General features: G+C 39.9%; 3 protein-coding genes across 4 annotated transcripts; 1 reads left to right on the top strand and 2 right to left on the bottom strand.

The window, feature by feature from the left end:
• Positions 1 to 211: 211 nt before the first annotated feature.
• On the bottom strand, positions 212 to 8,139 carry LOC146471904 (uncharacterized). The gene is made up of 6 exons (XM_085120479.1): positions 7,786 to 8,139; positions 4,148 to 5,054; positions 3,435 to 3,915; positions 2,468 to 2,661; positions 1,770 to 2,105; positions 212 to 1,330 (listed from the first exon to the last, which is right to left on the bottom strand). Exons 2-6 carry the CDS (start codon positions 5,047 to 5,049, stop codon positions 925 to 927), a joined length of 2,319 nt encoding a protein of 772 aa, XP_084976605.1. The 5' UTR covers positions 5,050 to 5,054; positions 7,786 to 8,139; the 3' UTR covers positions 212 to 924.
• Positions 8,140 to 9,635: 1,496 nt separating this feature from the next.
• Positions 9,636 to 17,415, bottom strand: LOC146471903 (uncharacterized). Its single transcript, XM_085120478.1, has 4 exons — positions 16,960 to 17,415; positions 12,172 to 12,347; positions 11,083 to 11,169; positions 9,636 to 9,876 (listed from the first exon to the last, which is right to left on the bottom strand). Exons 2-4 carry the CDS (start codon positions 12,274 to 12,276, stop codon positions 9,766 to 9,768), a joined length of 303 nt encoding a protein of 100 aa, XP_084976604.1. The 5' UTR covers positions 12,277 to 12,347; positions 16,960 to 17,415; the 3' UTR covers positions 9,636 to 9,765.
• A 501-nt stretch (positions 17,416 to 17,916) lies between these two features.
• LOC146471902 (uncharacterized) lies at positions 17,917 to 27,693 on the top strand. Of its 2 annotated transcripts, none has more exons than XM_085120468.1 (11): positions 17,917 to 20,174; positions 21,084 to 21,376; positions 21,617 to 21,651; positions 22,288 to 22,389; positions 22,996 to 23,031; positions 23,567 to 23,702; positions 24,400 to 24,501; positions 24,878 to 25,193; positions 25,800 to 26,096; positions 26,540 to 26,824; positions 27,368 to 27,693. In XM_085120468.1, exons 1-11 carry the CDS (start codon positions 20,149 to 20,151, stop codon positions 27,639 to 27,641), a joined length of 1,902 nt encoding a protein of 633 aa, XP_084976594.1. In that variant the 5' UTR covers positions 17,917 to 20,148; the 3' UTR covers positions 27,642 to 27,693. The 2 variants fall into 2 exon arrangements, with proteins under 2 accessions (XP_084976594.1, XP_084976593.1); XM_085120467.1 differs by having other exon boundaries at positions 22,129 to 22,389.
• The last annotated feature ends 205 nt before the right edge of the window (positions 27,694 to 27,898 follow it).

The raw sequence follows: 27,898 nt of genomic DNA, 5'->3' as shown, positions 1-27,898 counted from the left end.
CTCTCAACCGGGCGTAAGAAAAATAAGATCATGTTCGAGGCAGAGTGAGAGACTGCAGTAGCATATTATTGTAATGAACACTTCAACGTTAAGCAACTATCCCTTGGAGATGTGAAGGAAACGCAAAAGCCGGCTTGCGAAGTATTATTAAAGGGACTAACAATTTTGGGTGATGGAGACTGGATAAACGAATTAGAAGGCTTCAAACCAATTCACATTAAACTTGTTTAATGTTTCCCTTTGCTGTTGATGGTCACTTATTTGACCTTTATAACCTTTGAACGTTGAAACTGCAATTAGTAACCGGGCAAAGTCACAACCCCTATTCTAAATTTTTAACTTTACGAATATTCCAACGAGTATGTACAGTGGTAGTTGAAGGTCTTCTTCAAGGAAGTTGTACGATTGTATGATTGTTACGGCTACGAAAATTCCCTTAATAAAGTTAAGGTGAACCGCCCCAGGCAAAATAAACTACACAGTCAACTGGGCTGAGCGTGGCTGAACAAACATTTAGCGCATTGCAACCCTATATACGCATACAGAAATTACATGTGCACGGTCTCCTTCCGATGTTTCCCCGGTGCGACGACACCTAAAAAAGCTAGTCTAAACTCGCGTGTCTGTCTAAACCATTGGCGGAGCTTTTTCCATTTTGAACTAAATTGACCCTCACTCCTCCACAAATACTCCTTAGGAAAAAAACAGAGTGAAAGCTAAGAAACGGAAGGGACTAGGGAAAGGGAAAAACTGGGCTGCGCGCGGGGCGACGGGAACGGAGCAAGAAACTGCTTTGTTTTCTTTGCTCTCTCCAGTCTCCGCTTAGCCGCGCTCCCTTTCTCTTTCTCCCTGTGATCTCTGTCCTCGAGAGCGCTAAAGAAGCTTCTGCGGAGGATTGAGGAATTAACCACTACATAATTTAATCTATGCAGCAAGAAACTCCGCTGCTTCGGCCTCCATGGTTGCTCGATACCCCTCACGATGATACGCTGAAAACATCGCGGGCGTGAAGTACTGATTGGCGGTGCTATGGCCTGGGAAAGACTGGCAACACCACTCCGAGACTGATCGGCAGCGAAGAGAGTGGCAGCACTCGCAGCAACAGAACGTGAGGCGATCGACCTCGTCTGCATCAAGCTCGGGTCCTGTTCCCCACTTACCAGCTTCAAGGTCAATGTTGATGTCATTCAACGCATCCTTCCATGTCACGCGTTCTTTGGTCTGGACACCTTTGTTAGGATGCCTGGGAGCAATAAAGAGGATTTGCCCCTCACCGACCATCTTTTCGATTCCTTCGTCACCGTCCAGAGAGTAGTACGTCACTTTGAACCTACAACATAAAATATGACGCTGAACCAGTTGAGATTGTGCGTATTGTTGTAATATTAAAGTTAAAACCTATTGTTAACTGGAATTTAGGCTTGTTTCTATTCCTCTGTCATAGTTTAGGAATCTTAGGAAAGCTCCATTAACCTGGATCGCTTTACATTTGGCCAAAGTGTTCGGTTTAACCGGTGAGGAACTAACGGACTACCTTTAGAGGTACTGCTCTTTTTCCATTCTGACTGGTCGGAAAAAAACAGCTGTTTCTACAAAGGTTGTCCGAAAAAAAGCGTAAAGGGTACGCGACAATGCCGTAAGGTACTCTTGGAAATACTTAATAAATTTCAATAAAAGCTTAGAATCCAAGGTGCCTCGACCTTATAGCGAAGACGTAAGATGGCGGGCAATATGAGAGAGAAGGGTGGAATGTTGTACTACTGACATACTTGTAACTCCTGGGTTGCTCGCCTGGCTTCTTCTCCACAAAGTTCGCCCGGACATCCTCAATCACGTCACGGCCATCCATTCCCGTGAAGGAACATCTTAGTTTTTCTCTCGCCATTTGTAGTGCGTAGAGCAATTCAACACCGTAATCTGGATGAAAGCCCCCGTTCACAACAACGATTTTTGGCAGCCGTAGTTGAAGAAGAGGAAGCAAGCCAAAGTTTTCAATATGACCTCCATCACTGATGCGCAGAATCGGAGGAGGGGCTGGGCCCACATTGACAATGCCAGTCAAGTTGCGAATGTATCGTATGTAGGGTATATTGATTAGAAACCACCTGGGAGGGGAGGCAAAGGGAAGGTCAATGTGGAGAACGGTGAAGGGAGTCGAGAATTTCGACTCATCATCTCTCGATATCATCGTTTCCTTCTCAATTGGAGAATACGGCGGGATTGTTCATCTAAGTTAATGTTAAAACTGACCTAAGAACCAGTCTCCCTTGCTTTGATGACCGATATCCGTGCTGAAATTCGCAAGTAAATTTTAATTGACGGGCGTCAATTTACATATCCAAATATTTCATCAAACATCTATGCGGTAAAGAATACTCCTAACTGTGGGGATTACGTGTGTCTGAAACACGCTTGGATCCTGCTTAAGCCATATCGGGAATCGTATTCTATTTAATGAAATGCCTACCTTGTAATCTTTTCCAGCAAAACCGGTTTCTCCGCTCCCGTTGGAAGAATTGCCATCACAGATAAAAGCAGAAGAACTCCAAAATAAGAGAAAACGCCATAGGTGATCCACTTTTCATCGTCTTCGAAGTAAGCCACAATTGGAAAGGCGATTAAAGGAAGAACACGGATGGTCTCCAACACAAAGGGAATAAACTGAGACAATGAAAAAGAAAAGAAGATTCTCTTACTACAACCATGACTGCATTTGATGACTCCTTTTATCAACCGTGAAATCGGATTGTAAAGTTTTATGGGAACCTCTTCCTTTTATAGCCATGCATGATAATTCTTTATTCCGCTAAGTGTTTTTCATTGGATTGTTTAGTGTGTGTTGTCACCAGCTTGATCGGGCCAACAATTGCAAACATTATCGCAATTATTGATTACCGTACGCCGTAATTTTACTACGTAGACGGAATTTTCCATAACCTGATGAATAGGAAGATAGTGGGACATTCCTGCATTCTGTTAAGGCCTTTCATGGTGTCAGTATGGGAATAAAATATTTTTGCAGTTCATACAGTTAAAATACGAAACAAACTTTTGAACAAAAGAAAAGGAAAAAAAAACCAATCATAGAACTGAGAAAAAGTGGTCAATAACAAATTCGTTGGCAATCGTCTTTCGCTGTATTCTTGTACAAAATGCTCGGAGTGATACAATGTCCGCACCCATCGGTTGACTACTCCCTAGCGATCAACTTGGAATGAAGAGGGGCGATACTGACAAGGCTCAATGTATGATACCATGCATTTTGATTAGTGACAATATTACACCGCTCTTTTGAAAGTTAGCTCAAACACTAGCCTGCGAGAGCAGACGCCTTAAGGCGATGGAGACAAAAGATGGAAACTACGTCTGCTTTTGTAGGCACCTCTAAGGCTGAACCAGTACAATATTAGAAAGCTGGAAATTACTTTACTTACCTGAAAACAAAAATGTTGTCTACGTTGTTTTCGCGGATCTGATGAAATGGACGCACCCATTGCCACTCCTAAAATAATCTTCATATCAGTGCTGAAGTCTTTCCCCGCGCCTCCTATCTTCCCCATACGTGGCGTTAGAGCGGCTGCAGACATAGCCATTGCTTCAGACAGCCTGATGTCTTCGGGTTCCAGTTTATCCATGAAGACATCCTCTTCGTAGGGGCTGTCCAGCCGTCTTATCTCGCGCGGGGTGAGTGTGAGTGTCTCGAACGACTCCTTATCTGCGGGAGTACGCCTCCACCCATTCACGGTCGTGTTGCAAATGTAAAACGGAGCCATATTTTCCAGGTCAGCCATGGTCAAGATTTTGGTCTCGGTATTGAACCGAGGGTAGCCGAGGATTAAGTCATGACATCCGATACCAGAGCAACCGGTCGCCCCCACACTCTCGGGTGTATAGAACGCCTTCTGCAGCCGCCACCTAGGTCAGAGAAGTTTAAAAGTGGAGAGAGGAGTTAGAAATGGCGCCGGGAAAGGGGCAATTCCTTAGCTTTTATCGACTTGTTCTCGCTGGAGTCCGCATACTACAGGCTCCTCTGACGGACTTTTGTGACTGATATTGTGAACGTCCTCGATAAACATGCAACTCAATCTGTGCATAATTTTTATTAATTTATGCAAAATAACATTTTAATTAATTTATATTACCCTACCTGTTAAATACGTGCATGAGTCGCTGTTGGATTGATCCCAGAAAGGGTACAATCCAAAGAACCAGGCCTGACACCCAAACCATTACATCAAATGTGAAGTCCGAGTATTCCGTGCCGGTAAGGAAGTGCTTGTAGACACGAAAATGAATGACGAAGGAGTAAGCGTATACAATCATGACAATAGCAGCTTGTTGACGAAGGACTGGAAAACCGAGCCAAATGATGGCAGCCATGATGAGGACAAGAACTTGTATGGCTGGATGGGTATTCTCCAGAATATCGTGGATGGCCCACGGGAAGAAGCAAAAACCCAGGACAACCAGCGCTGTAACGGAGATGAACTTGAACAATTGTTGCCCCCATGTGATAATGCTCCCTACTATGAAACTCAAAACACTGGCAACCAAGAGACTTGCGAAGAGAATGGTCCTCTTAACAGCGTCTGGGTCTCGTTCAATGCATCCGTGTGTCAATGGGTCTTCGTGGTCTTCTTTACAGGGTTCTGCGCGCAACAGATCCCCTACCAGAAAATCGACTGCGAATGCAAGTGGGCATGCGTACGACATCCAAACTATGACTGGCAAAATGACGGATACGAGCGCTATCAACGCAGTTACAAACAATGCGTCAATAAAACCAACAATGGGATTCTGCCAACTACAGAAGTAACCCGCTCTCCTCCGCATATGGTCGAAAAATTCCTGGTGCCATTTCGGATCGTCCTTCTGACCATTCCTATATTTCCAGTCCAGGTATGCAGTGCCTGTGTAACCGCCCCCGGACACGCAGCTCATGTTGTGAATGTTCACTTTATGCTGTAGTAGTCTGCGCAGTACTCCTGAGCAGAAGGCCGCTGACCGAATACCGCCTCCAGAAAAGGCCAACCCAACTCTTGCCGACATGTTTGCTACAGAGAAAACATGTTGACAATGAAAAAACAGGATAAACACAAACGTAACAGCTTCATTTTGTGTTTACTGGTCATCTATTTTAGCAATACGCAAGGCGAAGAAAAGAGGAAAAGAAACAATCAAAGCGCACAAAAAATAAACGAACATGATCGACAGATGAATTGGATAAATTGCGTACAGCAGGAGATTGGCTGAAATGTATAAATGTCCGTATTTTTGCCGCTTGACTTGCATTTTAGACAATGTAGGCTTTGCCGTAATTATGATCAAATTCAACTTGCTTTTTCCTCGTGCCCGAATTTCGAAGTTCGTATTCTTTTCAATAAAAGTTTGAAGATTATCCCTGTTTCAGTAGGCCTGCACTTTTCAAAACCACTATTTTCACTGGACCCTGATAACCTGCAGCTGATGCTAAGGGAGTGGTGCTTTTCCCTCTCGTTCCTACCCTGACTACCTTTCTCTGCTCTGCATGTATATGATATAGAGATCTGCTGTCAAGTAACCTGATATCAATTGTGACTTGCTCGCACGCATGTTTCTCGCGCTTGACGCGGTTTACATGTATTTGTTGACATCTGTTTGGCTCATTCTGCTGTTTGTATCTGAAGTGATTGGTCAGAAAAATTAATTCGGTTTTGGCTTTATGACACTTAAAACGAAAACCGTTTTATTTACTTGCTTCGTGTTTGGCACATTTGAATCTCTTGTAAGCGATCATCCTGTTGCAAATTTAAAGAGACTTTGTTGGGCAGATGGGCCTTTACAAGTAACAGGCTTTCTAGTGCTCAATGTTTGTCTTAGTGAACTGATTGATCTGAATTTTAAAAAGGTGGTCCAGTTGTTGTAGGTCATTTTAAGACAAGTGTTTTGCTTTGTGGACTGAGTTGACGGTAAACTGGTCAAGCTTAAGAGACACAAAAGCCAACGTTTCGAGCGTGAGCCCTTTGTTCAGAGCGTATCAGTAGCACAACAGAAACTATCCCGCTCTACCTGTTTATTTACAAGGTTGAGTTTTCATGGAGGTACAACTCTATTGCGTTATTCAATATTCTGCTCAAAAACATCTCATTAGTTATTCCTAAATTGAAGATCGGCCAATTTTTTGGTCACGGAAACCCTGGTCATCTTGTCATTCTGTTTCATAGACCGAGGCTATTTTATTCAGTCTGTATAATTTTTTTTTCATTACTTCTCTGCTAAACCATTCGTTTTCTTTTTACTATGACCTTCCTAATTATATAGTACCACACGAATGTAAATTGTAGTCTTCTCAGTGCTGGCCCATGAGATGAAGTATCATGAATATGCTTGACTGACCCATTACGACAAGTGATTAGTTTAATTTATGCCTAAAAAATAAATTTTTCAAAAGATATAGCGGCGTTGTGAATACATACATACATATTACACATTGCATCATTGTATGGCAATAGCTAACATTTCCATAGTAAGTGAATGACATCCGCGCCTCGGGATACAGCTGGTACAATAAACCAAAACCAACATAACATAAAGAGTAAAGAGGGAAAATAATATTGGAAAGGGCTTTCAGAAAGCGGCGAAAATTTGACAGTGGGCTACAATAATACTGTAATTCCTTGTTAGTGAGAGTCGTCCACTGTACCTCCTCAGTGCCCTCTTATTTACTTTAATACAAGATCATGGAATTGTCTAATTTATAAAGCATTATCCTGCAAACTTGGGCAAGCAACGTTTCGTTCGTCTAATCCTGTTATGCTTGTTCTACTCCTTACATTATAACAAAGAATTTAAGACAATTTGGTGCCGCTCATGGCGAAATATTGAGAGCATAGTGACGCTGATCACGCGGTTTTCGCCTGGTCGCATTTGCCTGTATTTTTCTCGTTCTTCCGAAGGTCGACTAAAGACTAATTCACACGTGTGGATATAATCGGCCCCATCCATTAGTTTAATCGCAAATTTACACGTCCGATTTCTTTTTCTGCTGGTGAAGCACGGGCTAAAAGTCGGCCTGATTCAAAACCGTCAGTAGCGCCGTCACAGATTTTTCTAAATCGGGCCGATTTTCGCCCGCTCACCGATTTTCTTTGTCAGATTGAGCCAAATTCTCCCGATTAATCGGTGAATGTCAGGATGCCTTAATTCAACCAAGAAATGCAGTGAAACGTTCAAGTTTTGTTTGCGTAAAAAAAAAAAAAAAACAACTTTGCGGCAGATACCAGCAAGGCAAACTGAAAGACATAAACATCCTGCAATTTGATCATTGTTGAAGGGTTTGTTGTAGAAATATGTTACAAATATTCCTCCATTTTTGCCTTGAAGATTATATTTAGTTTCTTATGAACTGGAGGCCGCTTAGATTCACTTTCTTGATCACAGCTCCTCGAATTTGTTAAATCCCAAGAATACGTAAGGGAAATGAAGGAGGATGTATGCAGTCTCAGTATGTGATAAAGCTTGCATTACAAACAAAACCTAAAAATTTGAACGCGGTGAAACTTTCTACGTTTATGAAAGTCAACTCAGTTGTGGTATTAGCTGTTCTCTCGTTCAATAGCTATTTACTCGCGCAAAGCAAATACAGTTATGTCCATCCGCACGTACATAATTCAATACACCTGCGCGAAGTGGAAACAGCTTATCTGGAGAGCTATCCACTATTCACGCCACTCATCCCCGCCACAGTTTAAGTTTGGCTGAATCACACAATGGCTTTTTAACTATCACTCAATCTTAAATACATACCTTTACAGTTGATAGAGGTGTCTTTAAACCAGTCCAACTCGTGAGCCTGATGAAGGGGAACAGGTGTCAATGACTACCACTAACTCGAGAGAAGATGCAGGTTTCGTTATTAATATGCCTGCCGCGGATGCGTGCCTGTAGTGACCAATAAACCCCATGGTAACTGAATTTTTTTGTTTTTTTTTGCCTTGCTCTTGAATAAAGCACACAAAAACTTTCTTTCAATGATCATTTTAAATACCAATAAAAAAATCATGGGGGTATATGGAGATCGACTCTCCGATTGAAAAAAGGCGTAGTGACAGTGGCAACATCATCACTGAACAGATGCGATTTAAGACTTTTACTCAGGCTTTTTGAAAAGACAAGTGAATTATTTTTAAATAATTCACTATTAAACGCTTTAATAAAAAAGCGTTTAATAGATTATAACAGCCTAACAAACGTTGTTGTATCGAGGAAAAAAGAGAGAACAACTATTATGTTAACATCGTGTGGGAATCCAATAGAGAAAACCATTGATTTCGTTGGCCTTCAGTTTAATACCTCTGTTACTGGGGATAAGTCATTATTTATCGCGTGAAGTGGGGCGGGGGATTCACTGTATTGCGAGATGAATGGGAATCACTCAGCTCAGCTAAGACAGAAAGGGGGCGTTTCAAAGTTGGAGCCACTCATTTTTATCGTGTCACGATCAATATGAACGCGAGTGTCATGTCGGATCACGCTTCGACAGTAGAAATTTGGGTCATTTGTAGTCAGTATAGATGATAAATGTCATAGCAAGTGGCGTTTTCTCATCTCCATCCATTTAAGAACTTACCCAAATATAAAAATTTCCTGGGGAGTGGGAGTACTCCTCCGCCCCCCCTCCCCCAGCCTCCTATTTGAGATTGTCCTCAGTCAGGCACTCTAGCTTGCGAAGGTGCGCCTCAGGCTTTTGCGGCGCTTTTCATAGACATAAACATAGATGTTTATTTTAACACGGTAAAATTACTAACAAAAATGGTTTGAGCCTGAAAGACAGTGTGTGTTTGTTGAATTGATTCCAATGTCAAATAATTTCTGTCAACTGTAAATTATGCAATATTCGTGAATTATAAACTTGAGATACCACGGATACCAGCATTTTTTGGAGTAAAAATATTAAAACTACACTAGAGACTGAAGGTGAGCTTAGCATTACATACCACGTTTTCACTGAACTTGCTCAAAAACCAGAACGACAGGGAAAAACCGGACAATTTTCAATGTCCTGAATGTAAAGGAGAATATAAAACTTGCCAACTGTAGACATGCCGAAGAAACCTTGTTCGTGTACATCCACCCAGTAACAGATAAAGCTAAGTACCCCAGCCGATTGAGCAAGTTAAGAAGCAACAACGGAGGCCGTTCGTCACCGCTTTTGGGAGAGAGAGAAAAGCTTTGAACAGACCGCAGTGTTTTAAGATTTTGAAGCCAATTGTAGATACCTAGCGGCTACTTTCAAAGCTTGATTCAGTAACATTAGCCCTAGCAGCGCAATCTAATGATTATTTCTGAAGTTTCCTTGTCACTCAGCCCTTGAGTCAATTCATCCCAACCAACCCTTAAGTATTATATAGAACAAAAGATCTAAGAGATTCGCAGTCATCTACGCAACTAGGTTGTTGCGCCGAAAGCCTGAAAAATTCAGGCTTGCACAGTAAACGGGATTTGAACCCATGAGACTGCGATGCCGGTGCAGTGCTCTACCAACTGAGCTATCGACCCAACTGGGAGCTAGTTTCATATCTCTAAATTAATCTGGGCGTTCTTTTGAAAAGGCCTTTGCATAAGAAAGAAAGTCACGAGATCTGGTTTACTTCTGGTGGTTTGCAAAGCGAACAAACTTTATTGCATTTACAAAAACAGGACATAAGTAAACGTACAATGCTTTATATTCTCTACAAGGGATATGCCTCTCATTTTCATTTGTACGTTTAATTATTAATTGTAAGCTTAAACTTGGGGGTCCGGTGCATGATGATTGTTAGCACAGCTCATCACTGCTTCCAGGTCATCACCAGCTTCAGTCGTACACTTTTCCACTGACTGAAGCCACTTGCGGTACTGTTAAGAACATAAACAATTCACTGAGTGAAATGACAAATATTTAACAATTATTCCACGAGCACGCGTAACTGAGATGATAGAAAGCCAACGAGGCGATTAGCGCCGAGTTGGCTATAATCATCTAATATCCAACAAGCGGGGTGGAATAACTCTTTTTATTAAAAACAATCAAGAGATAATGCTAGATCTTGCAGATTTCGCCTTGCAAGAACGACCAGAAGACAATTTAATGGCCGCTATTTCTCGGGCATGGTATAATGGCTTATATACCATGGCCGTTAAAACAACAAAACTCTAGAATTGCATTATACAATGATTATGTTTTTAATAATGGTCATTATACATGCCACGCCCTTATATTCTCCGTATACGACTTTGTGTACTGACTGTGTACGAATTGATTAAGGGACGGTATACCGATAATTTCATGCAGTTTACATCGTTCATAACAAGAATGTGATTCTCCAGTGCATGCAAACATACAAACTACTCAATAAGGTATTCGCTCTCTTCGTCCCACTGGCGCTTGTCTTTGAATTTCATCAAGTTTAGGCCCTTAAAACCACAAGTGCTTTTATTTTCTAACAAGAAGAGTACGAATAAGCGCAAAAGGTCATACGCTTCCCAGAAGGCTGTTGGGTCAGTTATACCTTCTACCTGACAATTGCTTATCAATTGAGTGTACATTATTTGTGCGAAAGCTTGAGATAACTTGTCAACTTACAAAACGAATGTATGATTACATTCAAATGAAAGCTACCAAGTACTGATTAACAAATCGACGGCAGTTTTCTATGGTCCATACTCTTATAGACCATAAAATGACCCCATAAAATGTCCAAAACTTGGCAGTGAAACCACTCGCCTGCGGCTCGTGGTTCCACTTGAGTTTTGAACATTTTTGACGTCATTTTATGGTCTATAAGAGTATGGACCATAGAAAACTGCCGTCGATTTGTTAATGAGAAAGCGCGCGCGTTACATCTGACGTCATTTTTATTGTCTGTACTCTTATAGACAATAGCTACGAGCCAATCAGCGCGCGGGAATTTGGACAGTTATTGTAAAATCAGTAACATTTTTGTCCTTTGTCTTTCAGCTTTCTTGTTTTGGAGGCACGACTTTAAGTAAAGAACAAACTGGTTTAACTAGTTTTCTTACCGTGGTAAGTAAAGAACAAACCGGTTTAACTAGTTTTCTTACCGTGGGTACGCAGGTGTAGTACAACTGCTGAAAACACGTGCTTACTCCCTTGTTCTGTTTACATTGTAGAAAGTAAGGCTTGCAGATCTGTTGGCAAAAATTTCGTGGATACATGAGTAACGATTTTTCTGCTTCAAATTTTGGCGCAACTGATCCAGACACTGACACACATTTATGTAAAAAATTTTCAGTATTATAGCTTTCTCCCCTTTACCTGGACTGTAAAGCAGTCTTTTTCTCTTGAAATTCACGGGGGGACTCTGAAATGCCAATTATCCAACTGACACGAACTGTTCAAGCGCGAGTCGCCGAAAGCGTGCGTCCTCGCGCGTGAGCCTTAAACTACTGGCATGGAACGATGCACAGACAGCAACCTTAATTTTTTGGCGCGAAATTCTTGCACCACTAAGACACCGGTAAGGAAACATACTGATATATCTCTATCACAAGTAATCCGTGTTGAACTGAAAGTCGAAGTGTTCGTTTTTAGCAAGACTGACGGAAACAACTTCCACGTCTTCTGGAATCTACTGAAGCTGTTACCGAATAGACCCGGGCGGATAGAGCGACATTCTTGACTTGGCGTTGTTGTTTTATTTTCAGTTTTGGATCAACAGCAGAAAAATACCTCCAGATGAAGGTCGCAAGAAGAACGATTTATAATTGTTTTTCCATATATGTTAATATATGTTCTAATATAAATATATGTTAATATGTGCTATTGAATTTTCTTATGCTAACGACGCTCAGCTAGTAAGGCTAATTTCCATGGAAATAAAATAATTATTTATCAGCCGCAGTTTATGAAAAAGGTCTACGGCATGTCTCACACGACTGTTTGGTGGTCTCGAACACTGAAGCCCGGTAGCCCCAGAAATTCAATTGAGATTAAAAAGAGAGCTTGCTTTGCTGTAGTGTCACCTCAACCTTTCCCCGGCATTGACGGATTTTACAATTTCTTTCGTGTTTGGAGAGCAAAATACAAGGCTCTACCACACCGACTTAAATATCCAGTTACGAGCTTTATCGTGCAAAAACGTAGCTTAAAAACGCTTTAAAAGCGCTGAGCAAAGATTTGATACAACTAACCTGGGCGGCAGACATTTTGAAAAAGTAGTCAGGGTCGACATTTTTCTTTCCTCTGACATCCAAAATCAGAAAAGCAAAAACAAGTAAGAACGCCGCGGTCTTCATTGCGTCGAGGTGTCGAAAAACTTTAGAGGTGGCTTGTCTCCTATGTAAGACCTTGGAAAACTGCTTGAGATCTAAAAACAGGCGAAAAAATCAATTTATATATTTAGAGTACAGAATTGGGTATTTATATAAAGCTTGGGCAATTAAATTAGTCTAAATCAGCAACAAATAGGGATTTAGTGGGGTTTACGACTAGAAATTTAATTCAAAAAATTAAAGTGAAAAAATTTAAAAAAATTAAGAGCCGTGGTTGAAAAGTGATAAGCTGGAGAACAAACGTGAAAATAAAGTCTTAAAATGTAATTTTCCCGAAAGTATTAATGTTAGCTTATACCCTGTCTTGATTCATAAGATACGGGGTGAAAATTAATGATTCTGAGTAATAACTAGATACAAACGGGCTCTGTTGAATTGCAAGAGCTTTTTATTCCATTTCACAACGTCGACGCTACTAGAATAACATTGTTCCTTTTCCTTGAATAAGTGCTTGAAGCTTTCTTCAAACTGAGCGCAAACCGAATGGAAATTCCTTTTCGTAAAGTGGCTTTTCGAAGATTTTGTAACAAAAGTTGTGACATTAAATTTCAATTTTGTGATTTTGTGTGAATCCTATTAATTAGGTGCAACGTGTTAGCTTCTTAGTTATCAATTTGATTAAGGTAGATAGTTCATTAAAAAAATAATAATAAAACAGCGACTCATTGTCGTTAACATGTAAATAACAACAATTGTTTTTGAGTTGCTGTTGTTGTTGTTGTTTTCTGTTTTCACGTCAGATTAAACCCAAGCGGAGTATCGCTACACTAATGGTAGTTGCATTTCATACATTCCGCATAAATAGCATTAAAAAATTAATAACAACTTTTTCTTAATTTTCATTTATTTATGATAAGTCTCCGATAATCTTGTGTCAGGACGTTTCAATCTCTTTTCAATGTCAAAGATTATTTCATCAGCCAATTTGTGTGCAGATCGTTCTGTTAAAAATCCAATTTTGTATTTTAAGCGAGTTATTCGATAATCCTGTGTTGTAGTGGGTGGTTCGCCTTCTTCATTTATGCATCGATCATTTCTGCCATTTTACTGAAAGTGGCGGTACGTGGACTGGAATGATAAGTCTTACAAACTCATAACAACATTTTATTTATTATTCAAATTCAAACTGTTGCGGCTTGCCACATTCTTGGTGCAATTGTCTAATGAAAGAAAGAGATGCTTCTAGAATTTCGTCAGTTTGGTCTACCTTTGTGATACATGACATGGCTCACATGCAATTAAGTAAATAAACTCAACTTAAAAATAAATATGGCACTACGAGAACGTGGAATTTATTGGGCATGTAAAGATTTTTGGTTTTTGATTCTCATACTGAAGGAAAGCTCGTCTGGACTGTTCGTGCCACAGACTTCTTTTAGCGGGTGGGGACTTTAAATTGGGAGGGGATTTTGGGTCACGAAATTGAAAATACTTGACAATAAATAAAGCTCACAGCTTAAAACAGCTAACCCTGAACATTCCTTTGCCTTCATGACATTCGTGGGGGATTATTATCAGAATATTTGTTAGGTTTGGGAAGAGGGGGCCTCATTTTCAGAGGCGTATCTATTCAGAATATTACTGTATTTCTCTTGTTATTAAAAGTGAGCGGTGTGAAAATTATAACAGAAACAGTCAGTAGAGTTAGCATTTATTTCGGTTGCTTGAATCAGAAGCTTTGTATAAAATAAAGTAATACAGTTGACACGTTGATGAAACTTCAACAGAAAGAAATGTTATCACTAAACAAACTGCTCTTGCGTTAACTCGGAAAATCCTACCCTGGTGAAAAAATTTATCCGTCTGCAAAAAAAAAGTATTAATCTTCTCACTTTATGCAAGAAAACCTCAAGTTTTCACTTGAATTGAGTCCGAATGTCCAGTGAAATTGTCTAATGCGATGTCTAATTAAGGCATCTGTGCATATTAAATTGAACTCCATTCGTCACGGTGTTTTAAACATTTTCCAGTGTTAATTGAAGTAAAAAAGCTTTATGAGATACGCCTGAACGAAGGCAAAATAACCCAGTGGCATCCTAATATCGATTTTTTCTTCCATCAATTTTGTTATCCGACTTTGAGAAATTATGAATCTCACGATATGGTTGCAAGTATGGCTGCTAAATCCTGTTAAGACACAACTATTGCTAGGAAATATGGAGAAAAATATAAATAAAAAGTACCGCATTTTTTCTTTAATTCTGTGACCCGTTTTGTTTTTGTGCTACCTTTAATTTGAAATGTTTCTCCTGTTTCGTTAGTGTTGATTGTTTTTCTGCCCAAACTGAGTCAACTTTGACAATATTTGGAAGGTTATGAAATCGGGTTCCAAGGAAGCTGATCGTCAGACTGTCATGGCCAATGAGAACATTTCAACAAAATTATTTAAATGTGGTCTCGTGTGTTCCCAAATATCAAGAGCTAAATATGGCTCGCTCTTAAAGGCATATTTTTTGTGAACTAACATAGTTTGATCCGCTCGGATACTTTAGCTAATAATTTTAAAAGTTCCAGAAAGCGTCAGAGCACAGACTAGCTGTTTTGATTCCACCAATTTCTGAACTGTTGTTGGCACTTAAAGGGAGGGGTTCACATTTCAGCGCATATGCATGAATATATATGCTTTTTTCTCTTTCTTATCAACTTTATGGCCTTAAAAATCCCACTCACATGTACTTCAGGTAATTAGTCCAAGCAAAATGACTGATGACAAAATTTAAAGAAAATGCTAATGGATTGTACTCGTATTGTCGATATTGAATTTAGCGTTGATGTGTTTACAGTTATTTGCATGCGAAATAACGCAATCATATGAAAAAATTACCACCCGAGTTACCTTTCCCTTCCGAATGGTTCATAAACAACGAATTGAATTAAACAGGCTTGGGTCATAGCGAGAAAAGGCGAAAAAGTATTTTGCTTCATGGACATGCGCAGAACCGTGAACCCCTCCCTTTAAATTACGAAATGCTTGCTGGCCTTAAACAACATATTTGCCATTTCGGAAAAAAATAGTTTTCCACTGTTGCGAAATTTTGAGGTCACATTTTACCGAAGAAAACTTTTACTTTTTCTTTACAACTAAATCTCAATTTCTGAGGCGATAAAAGGCCTTGAGAACAGATATTCAGCCCAATTGGTTTGTTGGCCGGTGCAGTGACCATGAAAGGAACGCAGCTGCATGCACCGCAAGCATACGTCAGACATGCAGCGCTTTAAAAGCAAAGCTGTTGTTCAACTTAATCACCGAAACTGACTCAAACCGCATAGCAAAGACACCGACAATGAATCAACACCAATTGAATTGAAATTTGAGGCTCAGTAATACTTCGGTTCTCTTTTCAATTAACGGTTTAATAAAACACCTGTTCATCGCTGAAAACTGGAAGGAAAAAATAGAAATGAAATTCATGTTCCCGTTCGCCTCGGCATTGAAAATATCGTGCGTGTTCTAACTCAACAGAGTCGGCAATTGCCTCGGTAAAATTTTCCAAAAGTGGTTTTGGCGATCGCCAGCCACAGTATTGGTTTTAAAGTAGGTCGAGTAGAATAGACGTCTTCCCGGCCGACCAGAGCTACTTATTAATTTGATGTGTACTGTCAAATTCGATGCACCTGCAGTATGAGGCGCGAAACACTGAGTTTTGCGCATTATGCTAGTTTCCAAATTTCGGGGATACTGACAATTCAAAAAGTAGGGTAAAAAATAATTCACTTAGGAAAGTAGCACTGATTTGTTTTTGCTCTTTATCGCGTATACCGTTAACTAGAATTCTTTGTATGGTCAGTCGTTTACTATCGAATCGGTTAAACGTTTGGTCTGGCTTATATTTTATGGATAATAAAATAAAATGATATTTACGGTACCGTCGTCATCATACTACATTTATACCAACTTGGTACCGAAAAATTTAATTTAACAGAAATAGCGTAAATTTGTTTTCCCGGATTGCTATACCTCAATACAACGAAAATCACAAGGTTTCCAAAATATTCATCAATCGCTATAAACGAATTTTTATACGCTGATTTCACAAAGAAGGATAAACGGAATAAAAAGCATTTCTCAGGAAACCTAGTCCAACTGAATATTTCTCTTCAATATCAAAACCAATTTGAAAACAAGTCATGTAGTTTCACTTTGTTTCGATGAAGGTGGTTTAACATTTAAAAATGAAAACTTGTTATTTTACATCACAGAGAAGCGAGTCGCAATCATGACATACGTTTTGTGTCCGTTTAAAAATCGGGATATTGTGGTGAAGATCAAGAAGAAGATATTCGGACCACATACTGTACCGCGAAAAGGTAGGAAGCCCGAAACGTAAGCTAAATAAAGATTTCCGTTTTTTGAAAGAGTAGGCTTATTTTTTCGATTGATCAACACGCAACACAGGTAAAGTGTTTTAAGATTTTAAATGTTTTGGTCAGATGTTAATGAAAATTTCCGTGCATTTCTGGGATGATACAAAGTTAAGATTACCAAATGAAAAAAAAAAAAAAAAAAGTGGCAGAACTGAATGCGTTCAAATCAACTAATAACATTATTTTGCTAGCACATTTACCATACCGTTTTGGAAATATTAAAAACTAACGCTTTCTGTGCCTGAATAAATATTCAAATGAAAAAAGAAAAATTATGCTTACCTGCGAGAACCTTAAACGTCGACGGACTAGAAGCGATTACGCTCACTCTGATAGTTAGTTATGTCTGGGGCATCAGATGTTACTTAATTGTGCAGCCGTGCCAGTAGTGAATAGACTCAATTTATCCATCTCATTAAACTCGATGATTTCACTTACCTGTAACATCCGTGGATTTCTATGGAATCAAAAACCACGGATGTGATTAGTGCCAAACTATTGTTCATTCACACCATGTTAAAAAACAAAACCGCTGCTTTTTTCTTTTTTTCGTTCAGAGGGTGTTACTGTCTGTTATTATTGCACAGCAAGCTAATTCCTTTCCTTTCCCGAGATATTTTTACCAAAAAGAGAAACGATTGGTTTTGCCCTTTTCGTTTTCCCCGTAATAATAACAAACAAATACCACAAAAGAGACAATATCGATTTTTTAGATGCATTCGTCGAGTGGAAACGTTTTCTTCTTCAAAACCGCTCTTAACAGATTGAATATTTTCTTCTGTTAATAGAGAATGCATGAAAGGTAATTTGCGCTGATTAAAAGACGTATCTTTATGCTAAATACTGTGTCACCGGCCGCTTATTAGCTCTTAAATCTCAAGAAGAATAGATTCGATTTAGTTGGGCTAGAATATGCCAATGTGGCATCAAACCTTATGGAGCAAACTGAAAGTAATTCATTTGGTAAAAATAGAGAATCGATAATTTTTATCGTCTCGTTGTCAAGCAATAATTAACATTTCAGCGGCGCGCCACAGTGCGCTCGGCAAAAGACTGGTAACGGGCGAGTTTGTTGGAAATGTGCCTTGTATTTGAAAAGAGAGCTTTCCCGGCATCATGCCGGACAACTTCGATGAGTTAGCTCGTTCAATGACGATTCTTGTGCTATTACGGTATCTACCAGACAGTTTTGAAAAAAAAAAAAAACCCTTAAGATCAGCGATCTTTCGTGATTGTTAAAATAAAATATCATGGGAACTTAATCTCAAATCCTTAATTTCTGTTCCAAGACATCTCGTCTTGTATTCGGCAAACGGTTTTCTATGTATAAGCCTTGAAAACAGTGGACCTTAAATAATGTCTGGTACTCGTACCTCTAAACGTTTGGGCTCTATAACTTTAAAATTCTCAAGATCGCATTTTAAAATCTCCGAATTTAAGCTCGCAAAGAAGAATGGTTTTGGCCTCGATCACCGTTTCACAGATACTCAGATTTACCACCTGCTGTGCCTGGGATATTCTCACCGTGCTTATCCCGTATTATGACATCATTGGATAGCACCATTTCACTTTTGTCTGCGGGAGAGATTGGCGGTAAATAAAAGCCGTACTTTACCGACTTTGGTCACAAAACTTGAATCTCAAGTAGTTCATAATAATTTGTCTTGCTTTTAAGCATTGATTGACTTCTGGGTCGAGTTACATAAAACTTAACGGCGGGCGTAAATGCTATCGTCAGACGTTAAAATACTGAATGTGACTGGGCTGAAGGTCTGGCGTTAGCAGTTACGCCCGACGTTAAATCTTATGTAACTCACCCTGGTAAGCGAACGAATGCAGCTGGCTTTAAAGAGAGCAACAGCTCAAGGACAAGCTTGGTCCTGAAGACATCGATCCGTCAGCTACGGTACCATATCAATGTCATGCGCCGCAGTTGCGCAACACATATGAACCTGCGATCGGCCAGCGGAAGCTTTCAAACAGCTGCAAACAGTGTTCGGTTTGCGCATGAGTGCGGCCATGATCTCTGATATAGATAGTATTGAAATAGAAAGCTGCTTCTTAAGGGTAAGCTCGTTAGGTTCGAAATGGTGTTGTCGTTTGTGCGACGGATCAGTTCCGGATTTGAAGGGAGGTGGTCGTAGCCCACAGTTTAAAACTGCTGTCTTGTAGTTTCCTTAATCTTATTTCGCCTGCGCTTTTTGGAGTTTCTGATCCGAAATTGGGACAGATTCTTCCACTCCACTCCCTTCATAACCTCAGAAACATAAGAGCTGTGAAGTACGTCCAAAACTGTTCCCTTAAGTGACAGTAAAATGGGACTACTTATTCACATGTCGTGGGAAATACGGCAATATTTCTTCTGATTACTTTATCCCGGAACCATCAGTTTTGGCTAGTTCTTATCTATTATTTATACTCCATCTTGCCTAGTTCCTAGGCCTTTCTGTGTCTTTCGTCTCGGTCAATCCGTTTCGGATCACGTTGTTCGTCTCGGATACGTCACCGAAATAAATTGACCGTGAGCGCCTGAGAGAAAGCCATACATGAACAAGGCAATTCTGTTGGCAATCGATACTCCTGTAAGATCCTCCGTTTACAATATTGAATAATGAGTTTTGGTACTACCGTAATAAATCCAAGGCTAAACAAATATGTATAAACAAACCACTTTTCAAAATATAACTGCCTGGGAAATAACACAGCTGAATAAAACAAACGAAGGGGTTTGATGGGACCTGAATTCCGGGATGAAAAGAACAGGAAAAAGAAGAGAACTTCGCACGAACTCTTTTAAAATGTGTAAAATGGTGCAAAGAAGGATCTCGTTTGTTGTTGTTGTTCTACTTCTTTGACCATGCTTATGCATAGGGTTTTCCTAATTGCATAATTTAGATGGTATAAATTTGAGATTAAATTTAAAATCCCTATATTAAAATCATAACTGACAGGATGTCACTTCCGGCAGTTTGTAAGTTACAACAAAATTTGTAACGTGAGGGTTATAGTCATGAGTTTTTCAGGCAACAAATTATAACCTTAATAAAAACGATTTTGTAACTACAAAACGTTTGTGTTTTATTAAAAAGTCAAAATCTCAAGTTGAAGAAGGCTGAATGTCAATATGGTTATAATGATTTCCATTACATTTAATGAAGATGAACTCTAGTTGACGATCAGTTGACATGAACCTCTTAAAAAAGTTTATTAGAAACACTGAAATGAAACTTTCAATCGAGGATATATCAGTTTAGGATAGCACTCTTCTGAGCAAGTTTAACTAAATCTCGTTTATTCCAGCCTGTGTTCTTGATACGAATTCGTCGTTCTTTTTAAGCAAGATATATGCTTTTTAACGTTCCTTAACTAAAGCAGTTCTACGGCAATTGCTGTTCAACGAAAAAAAATTAGTAACTTCCAGTTTTATTGGTAAAAAATCTCGTTTTACTGTGGTTATCAATACAGCAAGCCATGAATCTTGGGCTTACAGCTTTAAGGTATGTACACCATTCTACTTTCAAAACGGCCGACCGATGAATAACAATTTCGTCGAGCAGCCGAGGTTTTTACCAGTTGCCAAAATTGTTACTATGTAGTAAGTTTCGTTCCGTAGTTTGTCCCAATTTAGTTTCCTTTCGATTCTCTTTGTGAGCTTTTGTTTTTAGGAAATCCACCGAGACACCGCTTTCACACGGGATTATTGTTAATCTGATCTGATCGTTTCGGTAAAAGATACCTCTCTTTTCTTAATCCTGGCTTTCCTAGCTTAGCCAAAAAAAGTCTCGTATACCACCGATCAGATGCAAGAAATCATCACTTATTTCATATCCCGTGCAACCTTATGCGTCCCTTGGTTTTGAAAGCTGAAAAGTCATTGGATCGTGCAAATTTAAGACATTTTTAAAAGTAGAAAAGCGACTTTACTCTATAACAGCGGTTTCGAAGCAAATCAATAATAATAAGGTGGACATACCTTTTGCTCTCTTGGAAGAGGGCGGGAAGAACTGTTTGGCTGTAATGGTTGGAAAGTTACGGATCATACAATTCCAAGACTCGGTTTGTATGCGAAGACTGATTCTTGCTCCCTCTCGACTCCACCGTTTTTGACGGGAATAATTTTGGTTGTTCTCCTTCGAATTCGAAGTTAATAGTTTCATAGTAAAACGCCATTGGCTCATAATGATCCATTATTAGCAAATATCCTTCTGGGCCAGGCAAATTGGAGAACATCATGCTGTGGTAAGGGTTTTCTTTTCATTTACAGGGCCCCTCAGGATAACAGCCCCGTAGCTGATTGGGCCACCCTGTCTAAATAAAGTTCACTTACTTACTTATTTATCTCTTGATCGAGTTCATTGAAATCAGGAAGAGTGAAATATTCAGTTTGCATCTGTGTTCTTTTATAGTAACTCTTTGACAATCTTCCTTGTCATTTGGTGTTGTGGAGAAACAACGTTTGTTAGACCGCGGAAATGCGCTGTGGAAGACTCCGAATACAATCGTCCACAAAGCAGTCCATCAGCTCCGATTGTTCCAGAAATCGAGGGATTGTGGCAGGAGCCTGATGCGTACAGCGCCAGGAACTGGGGATGCAAAGAACAGTATCTTGTACCGGTGGCATGGCACGTGATCTTTAACTCACAGGGGAGGGGTAACATTTCAGACTCTTTGCTGGAGGATCAAATCTGGGTCTTGAACGGTAAGATGTTGAACTTGCTATTGACGGTTTGCATGTGACGTCATGGCGGCCATGTTACTGTACAGGAACAATAATATTTTGTCTCCTCTGAGAGTTAACTTCCATTTTTATGCAAACTATGTGAGCAAATTTTCTTTTGTTTTGTCCACCAACATGGTGGCAATGAAAACCACCCCTACTTTATTTCCGCTTCCGTCAAGTGCATCTGACAGCTAATATGAGTTTCCTTTACTTTTACAGATGCTTTCTCAAACTCACCATTTCGCTTTGCAACTGTAAGTGGCCTACATTTTAATTTCCTAAACACGAGTACTGTAATCACTGACTACGAAAAGAAAGTACCTTATATTCTAGGCGTTGAAAAATGACGAGGGACTGACTGAACAAAGCGGAATGGACCAATTATTTCAATATATTAAATTTCGTACTTGCCTACTGGAGGCTTAAGGGAATAAAATAACAGAAGTTATATTGAGAATCAGAGATGAATAATTAATTCCTTTTGTTTTATTCCACTAAGTCTCGTAGCCAAGCTAGAATTTTAATGTACGAAATTGGTCTATTGATAGGCCGGAGAACAAATGAAAGGAGACTGGGGAGAGGGAGCGCCTTCTCCCTTGTATCTTCTCCCCAGTCTCCTCATGTCTCCGCGCCGTTCCCCGCCATCTGAGCTCCTTAGAATATATAGGCAAAAGTGCATGGCCAGAACTTAACACTGGGTGAGTTGATCGAATTCTCCCTGGATTTTTTAGCGTTCAATCGACAGAACAAGAAACGATGAATGGTTCGACCGCTGCAGAAACCTTGAACTGCGGAATGCCCTCGGTATTTCCCCGGCAACAACACTAAACATTTACACATGTGAGTTCTTCGACCAAGCTGTAATCGGTGATGCAACTTTCCCGTGGCAGGTTGCTGAGTCGAATTTAATCCATGGCGTCGCAATTCACTTTGGAACTTTACCGGGCGGAATGATGCCGCAATATAACCTTGGCGATAATGCGGTGCATGAGGTATTGTAACAGCCTTAGAGCAGGTATTCAACAGTCTCAGAGCTTTTCTCTTGTAAAATGGTTGGGGCCCTCCCAACTTATAAGAGTAAATCTGTTCGAGCGAGGTTGAACTTGCTTCAATAGATTATGGTAGACTGGGTAGAGAACGAGAGCGCGGGCATCATTGAGGAGGAAAATGTAATAGACTGGGTCCGGAAAGTACGATACCCCTCCCCTTCTACAAGTTGTTGGTCAGTGGCTCAATGCTTATTAACAACCTTTTGATAAAGAGAAGGAATACAAAGCAAATGCGTTCTTGTTTAAAACACTGACCGGCCATTAACCACTTGGGCATCAAGTATCCTTAAAGTAAAATTAAGCGTGTTCAATGTCATGGTAGTGCTTTAAACGATTTCTGTTGTCTCTTTTTTCTTCAATAAGTGCTAAGATTCATTTGTAAACGCGTTGTTAAAGTTTCACTGGGTCTGAGTAACTCTTTAGTTTTTTTGAGTAACTTAAGCAGTTCCCGTTATCTTTTTCATTACAGTTGTAAATATTTGTTTTTAAAAAGGTAATAAAGTTGTTGTTGTTGTTGTCGTTGTCTTTTCCTGATTTTTTTCTAAACAGATCGGTCATTATTTTGGTCTTTTCCACGTCTGCGAGGTAGGTACCAAGAGCGAATGTTTCTGCGCTGATAAAAAAAAATTCAATATTAAAGAATTCAAATCAAATCAAATCTCGATCACCATAAGAAATTTTCTGCGTTAGACGGACAACAATCGAACAAGTATTTTAAGGTATTTGTTAGATCGTTATTGTGCTGGACGTTTTTTGTCTAACGCTTATCTTTAATTAGTGTACCCTATGAAAGTCTTGACTCTGGAATTATTAACACTGAATTAAAGTTCCTTATTTTACAAACTCACTCGTTCACTTACTTACTTAGTTAAGTGATTAACGACTGACTTAATCCGGAAAGTAAGAAGTCAGAGCAGAGGATGTTGACTTGCCTCAGAATTAGATTACGGTTCTGTTAAATGTACAGACGTTTGACTGAAAAAAATTCCCGCTACTACGGACTCTCGCAATCAAGGACACCAACTTGCGGTCCCTAAGGTGTCCGCCATAAAGGGAGTTGATTGTATGGGGGAGTACCCCCCTGGTATTATTTGACCGTATTTCCCGCGCTTTGTCACAGGGTGGTTGTTTTGGCGAGGATGATGAAGTCGCGGACACGCCTCGGTGTTCCGATTACACATACTTCTGCACCAACCAATCAGTGGACACTTGTACAGCTCAAAGTGGACTGGATCCTATTAACAACTACATGGGCTGTAAGTTCTCAACCCACTGACCATACAAAGAATCTAAATATTTCACTGATGTTTCGTTATCTTGTAGATTATATGAAGTAGTTTTGGTGTTCTCGTTCGTGAGGTCACAACCTTGACATATCCCATATTTTTTATATGTTAGCTCAAAGTGCATTTTATGCACTTTCAAAATATATATGTGTTATCAAGATTCTGTCGTAATGAATGGGTATAATAAGTATCATTGTAAACATGTTCATTTTTGTGTAAAATAAATTCCACTCCCTCAGTGCCCAAAAGGTTACCGTAATCAGATGAGAGTGGTTTAGTCTAAAACTGAAAGCATGTCAGACTTTCCCCTTTAATTTTTAATGAACATGTGCTAAAAAAAGAATACATAGCAGTGTCTCTCTTCTAAAGTTAGTTTGTCCGACGCACGCCTTGTTCAATTATTCGGCTCGTGCCTTCTCTTGAATCACTTTGGCCAATCACAACAACCACTGGTCACGTTGGAGGTACAGAACAATGAAAAATATTTGCATAAAAATAAAATCTATTTCCCAAAGGAAAGTCATTCCATTGCTTCGCTCCTCCAATATGGCTGCCGCGAAAACATGCACTCTAATATCGCAATTTCATTTGGTGTATTCCAAAGTTAAAATGCCTTTTATTTGGTACAATTTTCAACCATTCCATGTTTTTCTTTTGCTTTCTAAAGACATAGAGGATAGATGCATGTGGGAATTTACGCCTGGACAGATAAACAAAATGGAGGGAGACGTCAAGCTCTACCGGCCTACTCTAGTGAAAAACATCTACAGTAAGTAGATATAAACCATTTTTGGACTGCCGGACGGAGCTATCCTGGTAAACACTGATGATTTATTGAGATACTGTACGTAATTTTGTCAAGTATGTAGAGTCTTCATTTTGAAAGTCGTAAAATTAAGGTTACAAAATTTAATGAACAAGGGATTTGAGAGAATTTTCCGCTCGAAAAAGACCGGTTTTAGATTCAAATACACAGATTCGTCCCAATCATTGTTTCCCACTCAAAATCTTGATTCTGAGTACGAATTCAGTATTCTACTGAACAACGCTGAAACTGTGTATAGGATCAGTGCATTACTGAAACCACTCACCGCTCGTTGCAAGTTTCAATTTCATTAATGACAATTTGTTTTCGCAAACTTAAGGACCCTGTACAATTAATGCTGTATTCCGCTGGTCAAATGGATTCATCTATTTCTTCCTGGGATCAAACTACTACCGCTACAACGAGGACAGTCATGAAATAGACCCAGGCTACCCGCGGCCAATCAGCGATCACTGGAAGGGTGTCCCATCTTCGATAGATGGAGTCTTCAGATACGTCAATGGAATGACGTACTTCTTCAAAGGGAACCGGTATTACAGGTTTAACGACTCATCACTGAGTGTTGATGCAGGTTATCCTCGCTTGATAAGTGACTTCTGGGTCGGAGTGCCAGACGATATTGATGACGTCATCAGGTAAAATATTGCTTATGTGATTATTGTGTCCACTATTGTTGTCCTTGCTGATACGGTTCAGAGAAACTTAAAGGCGTGGTTTAAAAAAGGCGCTATCGTTCCGCTGAAGTTAAATCCCTTATTCAAACGCATGTAAAGAGAGAAGGAGGTGCCTTACCTCCTGTCATGCGGTCCGCGCGACCGACTTTTAAATCAACCAATCAGCGATCAACATCGGGTCCAAACTAAGTTTTCATACGTCACTTAAGTCTGCGCTCTGTGATTGGTTGTATTGAATAGCAATTTTACGTTGAAGGTGCAGAATTAAGCATGGCGAGAAGTATTAGTTTCATTTAGTTGACAATGAAGTGTTGCTTTTGTTAAAGGCATTGGAAATTGTCGAATTTTGGAGGCTAGGGAATAATAATCTGAGATGACTAGCATCCCGTCCAGGGGGTGGAGTAGTAACACTTTTGTTGTTATAGCGGCCAGGAACTAAAGTAAAACGCGGTCCTGTAGAGCTACTGGGCTCAGACGGCAAACTGTGATCGTTTCTCTTGAATTTTTTTCTACTTTTCTAACTTTTCTTTAAATTTTCGTTAATTTTTCCTGTTTGCGTTTCTTTAGCTACTCCAATGATTTCACGTACTTCTTCAAAGGATCACAACACTACAGGTTCAATCCAACAACCCAAAAAGTGGACCTCGGCTATCCGCGCCCCATGAGCTCCTACTGGAAAGGGATCCCAAACGACATCGAAGGCGCCTTACCGTGGTACAATGGGGGCGTGTATGTATTCAAGGACAAGCAGACCTTGTTCTTTTTGCACAGTGATTACTCATTAGGTGTCTCTCCCAGCTATCCTAAGTCGATCACAAAGTGGTGGAGTCACGCCCCTAACATGACTGGATATACTGTGTTTAGGTACGTGCATGAGTCCAATGAAACAAAAATAAATAAATAACCTTTATTTACCCTCGGCAGTGTTTATGGCACAAGTGCTAGTGGGGCCGAGCATTAAACTTCATAAAGAAAGGGCCCCAAAAAGTAGAATATATAACTAAAGTCGAGGGACAAAGGATGTATAAAGAAAAGAAAAAGCTGAGGACGGGGTGGGATTGTTTTTTAATAACATGGACGCGAAATCATTAAAATGCAGATAAGGTAAGAGCGTAAATTGGCAGTAATTGGCTGATGAAAATACCGTGTACAAATAGAGTTATCGCATCATAGAAACTCGATGGAGACGAAAGGAAGTGAATATAAGAACAGCCAAGAAGCTCATAGAAGTCCCCTTTCTGTCAGCAATTCTACACTGATTTCCACGAAATAGCACCCTTACCAATACACTCTGTTATTCTATACAGATACCTGAACGGCAACACGTACTTTCTCAAGGGAAACAGTTACTGGCGCTACAATGAGCAGCTATGCCAAGTTGACGTGGGATATCCGCGCTCCCTGGCAGCGTGGGGAGGAGTTCCGGCGGAAGTAGATGCGGCGTTCGTTTGGAGTGACGGAGAGGCGTACTTCTTTAAAGCAAATCTCTACTACAGGTACAACAGTAGCCAACAAAACGTGCAAGATGGTTATCCACGAGAAATAAGCTCATTCTGGAATGGAGTACCCAATAATGTGAACGCAGTATTCAGGTAAGTTGCCTTCTAAATAGCGGTCCAATTTTTGAACTTCGAAGAGGAGTTCATAACCTCAACAATCAGTTGTACTGATTAAACGAAGGAAGAGGCGTAGTGTTGGGGTAAGGAAAGAAGGAATTGGGGGGGGGGGGGGGAGGAAAATGGGGGATTCAAAAATCCCTCCGGATGTCAGTTTTAGTGTCTCCCCTAATTTTGCCAATGAATCGTAAAAATTGATTTTAAGAAACGGAAACACTGATTTTTTTTTAACCTCGTCTCAAGAACAGTTGATCGTAAAAAAAGATGACGAGAACGTAGGGAAAGCGCTAGCCAAGGAGTGAGCTCAGAAGCTTTTAATTCTCTCATCTAGTGAAACACAGCACTCGAGACTTTGAGTAAGCACCAAGCACTTAATTCGATAAAACTGACGAGAGCATGTCACGTTTTACAACGCTGTTCTCACTTTGGTAGACAAGCCAAGTATGCAGCTAAACTGCATACAAATCTCTTTGAAATATCGTTTTCAACAACCCCCTTTTTTGTTTGTTTTGTTTCCAGATATACCAACGGCATCACCTATTTCTTCAAAGACTCGCTTTACTATCGCTTCAACGACACCTCTCAGATGGTGGACCCAGGCTACCCACGGCCAACAGCCTCGTTTTGGAAAGGAGTCCCTGATAACTTTGACACCGTCTATACTTCAGGATGTGGTCACGTGTACTTCTTCAAAGAAAACCTCTTTTACCGTTTCAACCAGACAGCAGAGCAAGTCGACTCGGGGTTCCCTAAATCCTTATCTCTGTGGAGGGGAGTACTGTATCAACCTTAGATAAGAGAAACGTGATTGAATCAAACTAGCAATAAACGATTAAAGTTCATGTAATTTTTGTGCCAGTTTTTCTATTGTTTCATTCGGCGTCTGAAAGGCCAAAATTTACAAACCAAGTATGTCCTTAGTGCTAGCGATCCCACATTCATTTGTACCCTTCACATTCACATTGCCGCAATAGGAGATTTTCCGCATGATGGCGTAATTTGACTACAACTACCAGAATCCTTCAGTTGTTTGTTTTCTCATGCTACTTA

Source organism: Pavona decussata, unplaced genomic scaffold (assembly GCF_977016875.1).
Source record: "Pavona decussata unplaced genomic scaffold, jaPavDecu1.1 SCAFFOLD_102, whole genome shotgun sequence".
NCBI classification, from domain to species: Eukaryota; Metazoa; Cnidaria; class Anthozoa; order Scleractinia; family Agariciidae; genus Pavona; species Pavona decussata.
This window is presented reverse-complemented; position numbering and strand designations above follow the sequence as displayed.

Bases quoted from the DNA above. Each gene is read 5' to 3' on its own strand.
- LOC146471904 (XM_085120479.1), bottom strand. From the start codon at position 5,049: ATGTCGGCAAGAGTTGGGTTGGCCTTTTCTGGAGGCGGTATTCGGTCA. The intron at 3,916-4,147 runs GTAGGGTAATAT...TCTCTGACCTAG, and splicing joins CTCATGCACGTATTTAACAG to GTGGCGGCTGCAGAAGGCGT. The intron at 2,106-2,467 runs GTAGGCATTTCA...CTCCCCTCCCAG, and splicing joins TTGCTGGAAAAGATTACAAG to GTGGTTTCTAATCAATATAC.
- LOC146471903 (XM_085120478.1), bottom strand. From the start codon at position 12,276: ATGAAGACCGCGGCGTTCTTACTTGTTTTTGCTTTTCTGATTTTGGAT. The intron at 11,170-12,171 runs GTTAGTTGTATC...TTTTGCCAACAG, and splicing joins TCAAAATGTCTGCCGCCCAG to ATCTGCAAGCCTTACTTTCT. The intron at 9,877-11,082 runs GTAAGAAAACTA...TGTTCTTAACAG, and splicing joins ACTACACCTGCGTACCCACG to TACCGCAAGTGGCTTCAGTC.
- LOC146471902 (XM_085120467.1), top strand. From the start codon at position 20,149: ATGAATCTTGGGCTTACAGCTTTAAG. The intron at 25,194-25,799 runs GTAAAATATTGC...GCGTTTCTTTAG, and splicing joins GATATTGATGACGTCATCAG to CTACTCCAATGATTTCACGT. The intron at 26,825-27,367 runs GTAAGTTGCCTT...TTTTGTTTCCAG, and splicing joins AATGTGAACGCAGTATTCAG to ATATACCAACGGCATCACCT.